We start from the raw sequence: 14,419 nt of genomic DNA, 5'->3' as shown, positions 1-14,419 counted from the left end.
GGTCAAAAATTCCCATAAACACACTCCTAAACCTTGTGGACAGCCTTCCCAGAAGAGTTGAAGCTGTTATAGCTGCAAAGGGTGGACCGACGTCATATTGAACCCTATTCCTATTAGGAATGGGATGTCACTTAAGTTCATATGCGAGTCAAGGCAGGTGAGCGAATACTTTTGTCAATATAATGTATATTTAATCAGTGCTCTGTATACCTGTCTATTCTTTAAACATTTTCCTAGAATATCTTCAATTGTCATTCTTTCCACTCCAAGGTGACTAAATAATATATCACGATATATGCTGTATTTACCACATCTAAAAAATACATGATGAACATTTTCAGATACACCACAGACATCGCATAACCCGTTTTCATGTAAACCTATAAGTGCCAGTATTGATTTCAGCCCTGTATGACCCAGTCTTACCTCTTCTTTCCTATTTCTTCCTTGACAATTTATCCTCCCTACTGTCTGCGTAATATTATAACACCATCTCCCTGTGCTGCTATTATCCCATCTATTTTGCCATTTATTCATTAACTTTTTCTTCAAAATCGATTTTGCCTCCTTTTTCCCCATAGGCACTTTAACATCTACCTCCCTCTTGTCTAGTGCTTTTTTTTGCTAGTTTATCAGCAACTTCATTACCAGCTACCCCACATGTGCTGGCAACCAACAAAAGTATACCATTATTCTAGCCTCTTTCAACCTGTATAAAGATGCACACAACATTATGGGTGACATATCAGAGTTCAAAAGAGGACAAATTGTTGGTGCACGTCTCGCTGGCGCATCTGTGACTAAGACAGCAAGTCTTTGTGATGTATCAAGAGCCACGGTATCCAGGGTAATGTACCACCCATGTACCAATGTCATTCAAGCAATGTAGCATACCACCAAGAAGGACGAACCACATCCAACAGGAGTAACTGTGGACGCAAGAGGAAGCTGTCTGAAAGGGATGTCCGGGTGCTAACCCGGATTGTATCCAAAAAACATAAAACCACAGCTGCCCAATTCACTGCAGAATTAAATGTGCACCTCAACTCTCCTGTTTCCACCAAAACTATCCGTCGGGAACTCCACAGGGTCAATGTACATGGCCGGGCTGCTATAGCCAAACCTTTGGTCACTCGTGCCAATGCCAAACGTCGGTTTCAATGGTGCCAGCAGCGAAAATCTTGGGCTGTGGACAATGTGAAACATGTATTGTTCTCTGATGAGTCCACCTTCACTGTCTTTCCCACATCCGGGAGAGTTACGGTGTGGAGAAGCCCCAAAGAAGCGTACCACCCAGACTGTTGCATGCCCAGAGTGAAGCAGGGGGTGGATCAGTGATGGTTTGGGCTGCAATATCATGGCATTCCCTAGGCCCAATACTTGTGCTAGATGGGCGCGTCACTGCCAAGGACTACTGAACCATTCTGGAGGACCATGTGCACCCAATGGTTCAAAAATTGTATCCTGAAGGTGGTGCCGTGTATCAGGATGATACAAAATATAAATATTATTGAGCCACTTTGGGGTGTTTTGGAGGAGCGAGTCAGGAAACGTTTTCCTCCACCAGCATCACGTAGTGACCTGGCCACTATTCTGCAAGAAGAATGGCTCAAAATCCCTCTGGCCACTGTGCAGGACTTGTATCTGTCATTCCCAAGACGAATTGATGCTGTATTGGCCGCAAAAGGAGGCCCTACACCATACTAATGAATTATTGTGGTCTAAAACCAGGCGTTTCAGTTTCATTGTCCAACCCCTGTATTTACATGTGTACTTTGGGTATATATTTAATGTGTTATAAACACATTTAAAATATTACAGAATTTATATGGAAATATTACATGTACTCATTGTAATACATGTGGGCTTCTTCTTTAGGTTGAGTGCTTAATTTGTTCTCAATAGTTGTCATATAATAACAGCACATCATCAGTGTTAAAGCCTTTTATTTATTACTGCATTTATATTATAAATACTTTACTGTATTGCAGGAACCAGAATGGTCAACATGATACCTGCCATTTACAGTTGTTGAAGATGTTGGATTTAGGGAGTTTGTTGGAATTTTAGACCCAACCTACATTATTCCCTCCCACCAGTCGTTAAAGAAAATGGTTGAGGATAAATACAAGAAGCCCAAAAAGAAGGCAAATGAAGAGGTGAAAAAGGCTAAAGCTGTAAGCTTCACATCAGATATGTGGATGTCTTTCCATATGGATGCGTATCTGGCAGTGACATGTCATTTTATAAATGAAAAAGGTCTGAAATAGCTGAAGTGAAGACAGCTTTGATGGAGTGGGGCATCCAGAACAAAGTGCAATGCCTTGTAACTGATGCTGCTGCCAATATGATAGCATGTGCCAGCTCCGCCAAACAAACTGCATAGCACATGCACTAAATCTAAAAGGCCATGGAACAAACATCAGGACTTGAGGATATCTGAGAAAAGGCACGCAAGATTGTGGCTCATTTCAAGTCCAGTACAACAGCAAGAGAAAGGCTATTGCTGTTACAAAATCAAATGGGCAAGCCAAATCATAAGTTAATTCAAGAAGCGGACACTTGCAGAAAGTAGAAAGCCAAACTGGGGTGACTGTTTCCCGTGACACAATACTGCGTACACTGCAGAGGAATGGCATGCATGGGTGCTGTCCAGGAAAGAAGCCTCTCCTAAAGCCTGCATGCATGGTGCCTACAGTGAAACATGGTGGTTGCAGTGTCCTTAAGTGGGGCTGCATGAGTGCTGCTGTTGTCGGGGAGCTGCATTTCATTGATGGCCTCATGAATTCACAGATGTACTGCTCTATACTGAAAGAGAAGATGCTGCTATCACTCCATGCTCTTGGTCGTCGTGCACTTTTCCAACATGACAATGATCCTAAATGCACATCTAAGGCCACTGTTGGATTTCTGAAGAAGAACAGGGTGAAAGTGATTCACTGGAAAGTATGTCTCCTGATGTGAACCCAATCGAACACCTATGGGGAATTCTGAAGAGACAAGTTGAGCATCACTCTCCATCCAGCATCCAGTCTCTAAAAGAGTTCATTATGTTGCAAAATGTCACCAACTTGTTCATTCTATGCCTAGAAGACTTGGTGCTGTCATTAAACATCATGGAGGCCATACAAAGTACTAGATGTAGTAGTTTTTGTTGTGGGGTGTACTCATTTTTGCATCACCCTAATTTGAATAAAACTGAAAAATGTGTAATCTAAGTTATATTATTAACCTTACTTTCATGTTATAAGTTAAACAGATGTTTTATTAAACTTAGTCTTGTCAACATTTTGGAGATTGTTTTTGTGTTCATTGAGATATTGTTTAAAATGTTACTTTTCAAAGGGGGTGCACTCATTTACACTGAGCACTGTGTGTTGTGCCACATCTTTCCGTCTTTTAGGAAAAATTAAAATATAATTAATTCGTTCCTATGGTGACAAATAAAATGACATCAGAAATGTACATAAATTCTATTCAATTTATTTGCATGGCGCTTTTAACAATGGACGTTGTCTTAAAGCAGCTTTAAAGAAATATAGAAACATAGGGGGAAAAATATAAAGTTAAAAGTTACTGTTTTTATGAAAAATCTCGCGAGATTGGTTGTGTTAGAAGGCAGGGCTGCACGGCTCACAGCACTTTTGGCTATTGGCTGTGCTCTGCCACTTCTCTTGCTGTGATTGGTCCGATGTGTAGCAGGTCTGTTTTGGGAAAAAGCCTACTGCGGAAGTCAGTGCTGCAGAAATAAGGGGCTAGTTAGGCTAGATCAATATTATTTATCCTATTTGTGTTTGAAATTAATAAATAAACACAGAGTTTGAAATGAATGTGTTTATTTTTATAGCATTAGTTTTTGTAAGCTCACATGCGGCTCGCAAAAGTGAAGACGATGACTGGGTGCATTTACCGAATAAATGTGAAGGTAGGTTTGTACAGATCAGGATCCCTGGGGTATTCAATCATGGTGTGTATCTAAGGATGGTGTGTAGTGTGTGAGGATGGTGTTTAGTGTGTGAGGATGGTGTGTAGTGTGTGAGGATGGTGTGTAGTGTGTGAGGATGGTGTTTAGTGTGTGAGGATGGTGTGTAGTGTGTGAGGATGGTGTTTAACTGAGGATGGTGATTAGTGTGTGAGGATGGTGTGTAGTGTGTGAGGATGGTGATTAGTGTGTGAGGATGGTGTGTAGTGTGTGAGGATGGTGTGTAGTGTGTGAGGATGGTGATTAGTGTGTGAGGATGGTGATTAGTGTGTGAGGATGGTGTTTAACTGAGGATGGTGTTTAGTGTGTGAGGATGGTGTGTAGTGTGTGAGTCTGGTGTTTAGTGTGTGAGGATGGTGTTTAGTGTGTGAGGATGGTGATTAGTGTGTGAGGATGGTGATTAGTGTGTGAGGATGGTGTTTAACTGAGGATGGTGATTAGTGTGTGAGGATGGTGATTAGTGTGTGAGGATGGTGTTTAGTGTGTGAGGATGGTGATTAGTGTGTGAGGATGGTGTGTAGTGTGTGAGGATGGTGTGTAGTGTGTGAGGATGGTGATTAGTGTGTGAGGATGGTGTGTAGTGTGTGAGGATGGTGATTAGTGTGTGAGGATGGTGTTTAGTGTGTGAGTCTGGTGTTTAGTGTGTGAGGATGGTGTTTAGTGTGTGAGGATGGTGATTAGTGTGTGAGGATGGTGATTAGTGTGTGAGGATGGTGATTAGTGTGTGAGGATGGTGTTTAACTGAGGATGGTGATTAGTGTGTGAGGATGGTGTGTAGTGTGTGAGGATGGTGTGTAGTGTGTGAGGATGGTGTGTAGTGTGTGAGGATGGTGTGTAGTGTGTGAGGATGGTGTTTAACTGAGGATGGTGATTAGTGTGTGAGGATGGTGATTAGTGTGTGAGGATGGTGTTTAGTGTGTGAGGATGGTGTTTAACTGAGGATGGTGATTAGTGTGTGAGGATGGTGTGTAGTGTGTGAGGATGGTGTGTAGTGTGTGAGGATGGTGTGTAGTGTGTGAGGATGGTGTGTAGTGTGTGAGGATGGTGTTTAACTGAGGATGGTGATTAGTGTGTGAGGATGGTGTTTAGTGTGTGAGGATGGTGTTTAACTGAGGATGGTGATTAGTGTGTGAGGATGGTGTGTAGTGTGTGAGGATGGTGATTAGTGTGTGAGGATGGTGATTAGTGTGTGAGGATGGTGATTAGTGTGTGAGGATGGTGTGTAGTGTGTGAGGATGGTGTTTAGTGTGTGAGGATGGTGTTTAGTGTGTGAGGATGGTGATTAGTGTGTGAGGATGGTGATTAGTGTGTGAGGATGGTGTTTAGTGTGTGAGGATGGTGTGTAGTGTGTGAGTCTGGTGTTTAGTGTGTGAGGATGGTGATTAGTGTGTGAGGATGGTGATTAGTGTGTGAGGATGGTGATTAGTGTGTGAGGATGGTGTTTAGTGTGTGAGGATGGTGTTTAACTGAGGATGGTGATTAGTGTGTGAGGATGGTGTGTAGTGTGTGAGGATGGTGTGTAGTGTGTGAGGATGGTGTGTAGTGTGTGAGGATGGTGTGTAGTGTGTGAGGATGGTGTGTAGTGTGTGAGGATGGTGTGTAGTGTGTGAGGATGGTGTTTAACTGAGGATGGTGATTAGTGTGTGAGGATGGTGTGTAGTGTGTGAGGATGGTGTGTAGTGTGTGAGGATGGTGTTTAGTGTGTGAGGATGGTGATTAGTGTGTGAGGATGGTGATTAGTGTGTGAGGATGGTGTGTAGTGTGTGAGGATGGTGTTTAGTGTGTGAGGATGGTGTTTAGTGTGTGAGGATGGTGTTTAACTGAGGATGGTGTGTAGTGTGTGAGGATGGTGTGTAGTGTGTGAGGATGGTGTTTAACTGAGGATGGTGTGTAGTGTGTGAGGATGGTGTGTAGTGTGTGAGTCTGGTGTTTAGTGTGTGAGGATGGTGATTAGTGTGTGAGGATGGTGATTAGTGTGTGAGGATGGTGATTAGTGTGTGAGGATGGTGATTAGTGTGTGAGGATGGTGTTTAGTGTGTGAGGATGGTGTGTAGTGTGTGAAGATGGTGATTAGTGTGTTAGTTTTTCCCTGCAGCTGTTGAGTTTATTCCTGAGAAGGTTATCCTGCTGAGAGCAGACTCAGAGTTGAACAGTTCAACATGAGAAGTGAGAGCAGTCCAGTGCTTCCTCTTTATAACTGAAGACTGGAGTGGTTATAAATGGCTGTGTGAGTTTATAACACTGTTAATTGTCATTGTTAATTGTTTTACAGTGTGTAAGTTTTTGAGCATTGAGATGAAATCCGCTTTAGAAGAAACGGGGAAAACGAAAGAAGTGATAGAGACGAACTACCGTTTCCTGGATGATAAAGGCGCTCCGCCCATCAAATATGTCAAATCGTAAGAATAATGGTTTTCATAGCAGATCTTTACTGACACTAACTCATGATATTTATAATACTCCGTGAAGACTTATCACTCAGTGGAGAGACTCTCCCTCCCTCCCTCCCTCTCTCTCTCTCTCTCTCTCTCTCTCTCTCTCTCTCTGTCTGTGTGTTCCAGTGACATTCGGTTCATAGAGGTAATGGAAAGTGTGTGTTCAAGGATTCTGCAGTACAACCTGCACAAAGAGAGAGATGGCAGCAATCGCTTTGCAAAGGTCAGTGACACAAAACTTCTGGGCATCACATTCACCTTCTGTCACATCTCTAAAGAAACGAGCAATTTAGCTGATCAGACCTTTTATGGTGTTTTTTTGACACAGTTCTGTGCGCTAGAGGATATTTTAAGAAAAATAAACTAAACGTATAACGCCATTAACTTTGTCCAAAATGCTGTGCAACAATAACAACACAAACCCATTGCAAAATAAACTCATTACAAAAGGTTACACAGTATGGGTCTTATAATAAGAATACTGTCCCAGTCAGCACAGTAAGAAACACTAACAATTCATATTAATGCAATAATACTAATAATATTTATCTTAATAATTCTACTTTACATAAATCTATGATTTATAACAGTTACAGTAGTTTTAAATAAACAATGATTTGGTCTGTAGTTTAATTAGTATTGTAATTATTTTATTTTTCATTGGTTGATCAATGCAGTGTATACAAAATACTCTACAATAGAAGAAATTTTACAAAACTATATAAAACTAATATGTTTATTTAATATATAATAATAGTTAATATTGTATTTATTAATATTGATCTATAATAGCTAGATAGAGGAAGTGGTGGCTTAGTGGTCAGAAGGTTGTGAGTTTGGATCCCAGGTCCACCAAGCTGCCACTGTTGGGCCCCTGAGCAAGGTCCTTAACCCTCAGTTGCTCAGTTGTATAAAATGAGCTAAAAATGTAGGTCGCTCTGGATAAGGGCATCTGCCAAATGCCAGAAATGTAAATGTAAATATTCAACCAACTGTATTGCACAAAAGTGTAAATCAGTGAACAGTTGATGTTCATGTTCATGAACAGAATAGATTTGAACTAAAATGAATGTCCTGGTTAGAATTCCACTTTTTGACCATATAGTGTACAGTTATATAAGGGAAATGATTTATAATCACACTATTCAGTGTCACCCAGATGAGGGTAGGTTCCCTTTTGAGTTTGGCTTCTCTCAGGATTTCTTCCTATTATCATATCTGTGAGTTTTTTCCTTGATGCTGTGCCTCTGGTTTTCTCATTAGGGATAAATTTATCAATTTAAAATAAACATATCCTGAATTTGTATATCTCTGTAAAGCTGATTTTTGACAATGTCTATTTCCAAAAGCTCAGTGCAAATACAGTTAAACTGAGATTGACAGTAAACATTCAGTTATTCAGTCAAATTGCAGTTAGAAAACAAAATCTGCAGTAATTTTACAGAACATTCAAGGATCCAAATAAAATAACCTTCTTATGAACATAAAAATGTAACTGTAAACAGAAGTTTATCATACATTCTCCACTGCTGTTGTTCTCGGAGATAGATTAATAATAAGTAATGAAGTTTTCACATATTGTGTTTTGAAGACTAACTACTACTGCTGCACTACTCTGTATCATCTGTGTGGATCCCTATAGTTTACTCCTTTACTCACTGGAGAGCAGACCTTTGAATCTCCAATGGTTTTTATATAGTTCATATATATCTACTATATTTTTGATACTATATATTTATTTGAAATATATACTATCAAAAATATAGTAAATATGTGTCGTACAGCAACAATAATTCAAAAAACAGATAAAATAGAAATGTCCAACAGCAGATACACTTTACATTAGTAACTCTCCTCATTTTCCAAGTACAGTTAAATTCAGTTCAATTGAATTTTATTTGTATATTGTTTTTAACAATGAATATTATCACAAAGCAGCTCTACAGAAATATTTAAATTCAGAATATAAATTTTAAACTAATCAATTTTTCCAAAGTGACAAATGGATGTTTGTACTTTTTATTTTTTATTTTTTGTTTAAGATTTATAGCCGATTTTACATAATAAAATGTCTATAGCATGTCTGTGTGTGTAGCAGGTTTGTTTGTGTAGGATGGAATAACAGACAGTTTGACGTTTAGGACACCTTCTCTTCCCCGTGTATAGGGTATGTCTGAGACATTTTCCACCTTGCATAACCTTGTCCACAAAGGAGTAAAGGTTGTTATGGACATTCCCTATGAGCTATGGAATGAGACAAGTGCAGAAGTAGCTGACCTGAAGAAACAGGTATGCATGAAACAAAAGATATATGAGTAAATGTAAAAATGACTAATGCTGTATACTTTCCATCCACTTTATTAGGAACTATTGTTATCTGATCTGTCAATCATGTGGCTGCAACACAATGCAAAAAAACAATGTACACATCAAACATCAGAATGGGGAAAATGTCATCACAGTGACCTAAACCATGGCTTAGTGGATGGCAACATCTTGTGAGCAGAGGGTCTGCTGATTGAGATGAGTGGAGAATGACCAGACTGGTTTCTGCCTACAGGAAGAATATATAAGCACTCAAATAACTCAAATAAGTGCTCTTAACAGCCACAGTGAGAAGAAACGTATCTTAGAAAGAACAACACATCAGACCTTCAGGGGGATGGGCTACAAACAACAATAGATGAAGTCAGGTTCCACTACTCTCAAAGAAGGCATCTGATGCTATCATGGGCTGACAGGAGTGAGGCTCAGTGTGGTTTTCTGCTGTTACACCTCAAGGTTTGATGTTTTGTGCATGCTGAGATGCTTATCCCCATGGTTATAAAGAGTGATGTGTGTTATATGAGCTTAAACCAGTCTGGCCACTTTCCTCTCTGTTATTCCACTCTGTTATCAACCAGTTGTTTCCACCTTGAACTTTTTCTCACTCAATGTTTGTTGCTTTTCACACAATTTTGTGGACATTTCTACATTTTGATGTGAAAATTAACTGAAGGTCTTTAGGTGTAATTACATGATTTTTGCATTGTGCTGCTGCCACATGATTGGTTGCTTAACTGCATGAATTTGTAGTTGGAAAGTGTTCCTAATAAAGTGGATGGGGAGTCTATTTGCTATTTTGTATTGCTAGTATATGTGCACATGCAGGTGTGTGATATGATTATACAACAATGTAGTGCTGGTAAGACTGTGCTTTCTTCCTTCTTTAGTGTGATGTGATGGTTGAGCAGTATGAAGACATTATTGAAGACTGGTATAAAGGCAACCAGGAGGAAGACCTGACGACATACCTGTGTAAGAAACATGTTCTGAAAGGACAAGACACATGTAAGTAAAGCTCTTTAGTATTAAAAATTATGTGAAATGTGTGAAATCCTAAAAATAAAACATTATTAGTACTTAAGAGAGTGCACAAATAATTATTTTCAATATGCGTCTCCAAACAAAATATATTCATTTAGTGATATGAATGGATTTATATGTAAATGTTTTCAGCATTTACAAGGAAATTTGGCCTACTCATTCTCCTGAGTGTGAGCAAATTATAGATAAGAAAAGTAACTCATATAAACTTTAGATCACATACAGTTCCCTTTACTAAAATGGGCACTATTGGTAAATTTGACCTAAATTCTCTGCTCTCACGGATATCAAACAATTGCAAACACAACACAGTTTTATTAAAAAAAAACCCCAAAACAAAACCTTTTTAAATATATGTGTGGAAAAATTTATTGGCACCCTTTTAGTCAACCAATACTTTGTGGTACCTCCTTTTGCCAAGATAACAGCTCTGAATCATCTTATAAATGCCTGATGAGGTTGGAGAATACATAACAAGGGCTCTGAGACCATTCCTCCATATAGAATCTCTTCAGATCCTTTAAATTTTGAGGTCCCTGCTGGTGCACTCTTCAGTTCATCCCACAGCTTTTCTAGTCAGTGGTCTGAGATGGCCATGGGAGAACTGTGATTGTGTTGATTTTGATGTATGTTTTGGATCTTTGGCCGGCTGGGAGATCCAACCATGGTCCATTTTAATCTTTCTGTCAGAGACAGGCAGGTGTTATCTTAACATTTGTTGATATTTGATATAGTCCATAAAACCATGCATCCTAACAAAAATAGAGGCACCACTTTATTTGAATGTGGGCATGAGGTAATTTTCCACATGGCTACCTCTCTGCGTTGGCCAGACTCACCTCTGGTAGCAAACTGAAGATGGTCGAGTTTGTTTTTGGATGAGAGTAGAGACTTTTTTTTCTTAAAATCCTTCCAAACATCTTGTTGCATCAGATTGTAGTTTTGGAGACTAAGAACAGGAAATTGTTCCACTCTGACTATTTGTTTAACATGCGTATAAATATGAGGCAACTCATACAGTAGGACAAATTACTTTCAACACAGTGGGTAGGTTCATGGAATATAGAAAAGGTTGTTGAGTTTTACAAAGTCATCCTGGAAGAGTGTGTGTGTCTGTCTTTATTTCTCAACACACTGTGAAGAGGCTGGTTTAATTTACCAAAGGTGGTAATATTAGAGGGCACTGTGATTTGTGTTGTTTATATGGATTATGTTGTGGAGTTTAAATACCTTTTCTATTTCAGTTACACGTACAAATTAATCTTTAATGAAACTTTTGTGAAACTTTCATATTAAAGGTATGCACTAAAGAAATAAGCAAAAAAAATAAAACAGCAAACCAACATAAATCTATAAATTAAGACAAAAAACTTAAATTAATTCTTAATTTAATTCTAAAAAACTTAGATTTAATTAAGAATGCTGTTGTACAAAAGAAGGCTGAGTGATAGTCCTTTCTTTTATATATTTTCCCAAATTTCTATACAGTACTGTGCAGATGTTTTAGGCAGGTGGAAAGAAATGCTGTTATTTTTTTTTTTTTATCAATTTACGAAATACAGATTGAGTGAACAGAAGAAAAATCTGAATAAAATTAATATTTCTTATTACTACCCTTTGGCTTCAAACCAGCATCAATTCCTACACTTGCACAAAATCAGGGATTTCTATAGGATCAGAGTCAGGTGTATGATTAACCAGTTCTGCCAAGCATGTGCAGGTTGAAACACAGTCATTAACTGAAACAGAAACAGCTGTGTAGGAGCTTAACCCTGGATGAGGAACAAACAAACTCTGCTACTAAGGTGAGGTTGTGGAAGACCGTTTCATGTCACCAGTCATACACCAGGGCAAGACTGAGCACAGAAACAAGACACAAGGTAGTTCTACTGCATCAGCAAAGATTTCAAAGCAACGGTTTGAGGTTTCAAGATGTGCTGTTCAAGCTGTTTTGGAGAAGCACAAAAAAACAGACGCAGTGGCCAGCCAAGGAAACTTAATGCAGCAGATGAAAGACACATCATGCTTATTTTCCTTTGATGCTGGAAGATGTCCAGCAGTGCCATTAGCAAAGAACTGGAGAAAACCAGTGGGACCCAGATACACCCACATACTGTACGGAGAAGTTTGTCCAGAAGTGGAAGAATTCAAAAGCCAGACCTCTGACATGGAAACAAGGCTAAGCAAGTCAACTATGCACAAAAACATAGGAACTCTGGGGCAGAAAATGGCAGCAGGTCTCTGGACTGATGAGTCAAAATTTGAAATATTTGGCTGTAGCAAGAGGCAGTCTGTTTGCCAAAGGGCTGGAGAGCGGTCCAATAATGAGTGTCTGCAGGTAACAGTGAAACATGGTGGAGGTTCTTTCTGCAAATGGAGTTGGAGATTTGGACAGGATCCTTCATATCCTGCTGAGATCCTTCAAAGTTCTCTGTGCACTTAGAAGAATTGATGCTGTTTTGCAGGGTCACGCCAAATATTGATTTGATTTGGATTTCTCTTCTGTTCATTTACTTTTTCTTTTGGTAATCGATAAAAATAAACTATAAATTATCACTTCTACTTTTTAAAGCATTCCTACTTTACATAATTTTTTTCACAACTGCCTAAAACTTTTGTTGTGTTATATTTTGCACAGTATTGTGGTGTCTTTTCTAATATGGTATTGGGGTGCATGCAGGAGATTTCTGACCAAGAGACACCAAGACGGTTTGCTTAGAATAATAATAATAAATAAAAAATTAAATATCAATTTCTCTGTGTGATGAGTACAGTAGATACATCACCCCTTCATTTTCAAGTCAAACCATTTTCTTTTCCTTTCATATAATTCACCTCTAATTTATCTTCAATTTGGCTCCAGTTTTTAGCATTTCAGATGCTGTTATGGTGTTAAATGATATATTCTTTTATTGGCATATTCAAAAATAACTTTTACTCTGGGGAAGTCTATTTCAGCTGTGTAAGCTGTGTGGGTTTATCCAAGTGCAAATCAGCTGTACTGTGCATGTGCCTGAAAATTTATGGGTGATTTCCATTGAACCATCAGCATTTCTGAATCTTCTGTGAATCTGATGGAAATTTATATTTCAGTTTGGCTTATTCAAACATTCTCACACTGTTACTAAAATATTGGTAAATGAGGCCCAATGTTTTTTTTACCAGTCATTTGCAAGTTACTGCTAAAGCTCTTTTTTTATTTTCTTGTATTTATTTATTTCACATGTTCATATTAGTTTGTACTTGCCAGTGTGTCTGATTCACTTAAAATGAAAATTGCTTACTGTTATGTCACATTTATGCCACAAGATGCAACAGCTAATCCTGGATGTAAATGCATATCCCACTCTTTTCGTTTACATGCAGCATGTCTAAACGAATCCTGGGCTGGGAGGAAAGGTGACCCTGCAGCCATTGCACAAGGTAAAAAGAAAAAGAAAGGCAAAAAGAAGGCCAAAGGTGGTGAGCATAACCAGAACAAGGAGAAGAAGGTAAAGAAAAAGAAAAGTAAGCTGCGTGATGAACACAATGACAAGCAGAAAATGGAAGAGGACGGGCATACATCAGACGAGGAGATACAGAGGAGTGTTCCTCTTCATCAGGAGAAAACTGAACTCTGAACTGTCTAAATTCATTCTGATCATGTATTTGTACTGGCTCCTCACGTCTGGTGAACATGTATGTGTGGTTTGCCATAAATTGTGTTAAATCTTCTGAACTGATTTATTGATTCATTTTGCAAAGAGTATAACTTTTACACTCAGTTAAGAAAAGGTACAAGTTTAGGGTGGGGTGGAATTTTTTACTCTCATTTTATTTCTCCATCCTGATGCTGTGATTAGCATAAAGAGACCAGAATGATTATTTGGCTTCATTACTGGAGTGTTAATTATGGATAAATCATTTGAGTTATTGAGTGTTTGAGTTAATATGACTTTATACACTTTATTGTTGCTTATAAGAACCTCTTTAGATTTGAATGGTTTAGTAGAAATGTATAGTTTTGTCATCTTTTAATTCTTGTGCTGTGAACTAAAAACCTTTGAATAATGCAATCACACCTTCAGGTCAGTAATATTTCTGTGTGTATTAGTGCATCAGTGTTATTTTGGATGCTTTCCTGTTGCTTTTTTTTTATTATTTTATTTTAAAGTCAGTGCCCTGTTTATGACATGCTGCTCTTCCTAAAGATTGAAAATGGTGTGTTGTATTTTAGGAAGGAAAAAACTTTACAAATATTGCATTTTTGCAGGCTGATATATGTGAATAGTATTTTACTGGTAGAGACAGCTTGTGTTTTTGATATGCAATAAATGTTGATAATTGGACAATAGAGTGGTATGGTTATATGCTGTAAAATAAGTTATGGTACATTTGTGCCTGGTGTGTTAAGTGGAGTAGTTAATCCACAGCATACAGCTAATTTTGTAAAGAGCAAAGATTAACTCAAGATAAATGTCAGAACTTTTTCCACCCTCAGTATGAAATTACAGCTTATAAAAAAATGAAACAGAAACTTAGGGGAAAATAAACATGTATAATTTGTGGGTGGAAAAAGTTTGGACATGATGACATTGTATGACCAACACAGAGCTGCATGAACAACACAGAACTAGGGCTAAAAAGTAAAAGAAAA

The 14,419-nt window shown here is 38.4% G+C and overlaps 1 protein-coding gene across 1 annotated transcript; it reads left to right on the top strand.

Moving 5' to 3' along the window:
* The first annotated feature begins 3,688 nt into the window (after positions 1-3,688).
* On the top strand, positions 3,689-14,114 carry cnpy3 (canopy FGF signaling regulator 3). The gene is made up of 6 exons (XM_058379859.1): positions 3,689-3,925; positions 6,255-6,381; positions 6,544-6,640; positions 8,584-8,706; positions 9,630-9,747; positions 13,150-14,114. Exons 1-6 carry the CDS (start codon positions 3,826-3,828, stop codon positions 13,401-13,403), a joined length of 819 nt encoding a protein of 272 aa, XP_058235842.1. The 5' UTR covers positions 3,689-3,825; the 3' UTR covers positions 13,404-14,114.
* Positions 14,115-14,419: the final 305 nt, after the last annotated feature.

The sequence above is a fragment of the Hemibagrus wyckioides genome, linkage group LG26 (assembly GCF_019097595.1).
Source record: "Hemibagrus wyckioides isolate EC202008001 linkage group LG26, SWU_Hwy_1.0, whole genome shotgun sequence".
NCBI classification, from domain to species: Eukaryota; Metazoa; Chordata; class Actinopteri; order Siluriformes; family Bagridae; genus Hemibagrus; species Hemibagrus wyckioides.
The sequence above is the reverse complement of the archived record's forward strand: the minus strand, read 5'-3'. Positions and strand labels throughout refer to the sequence as shown.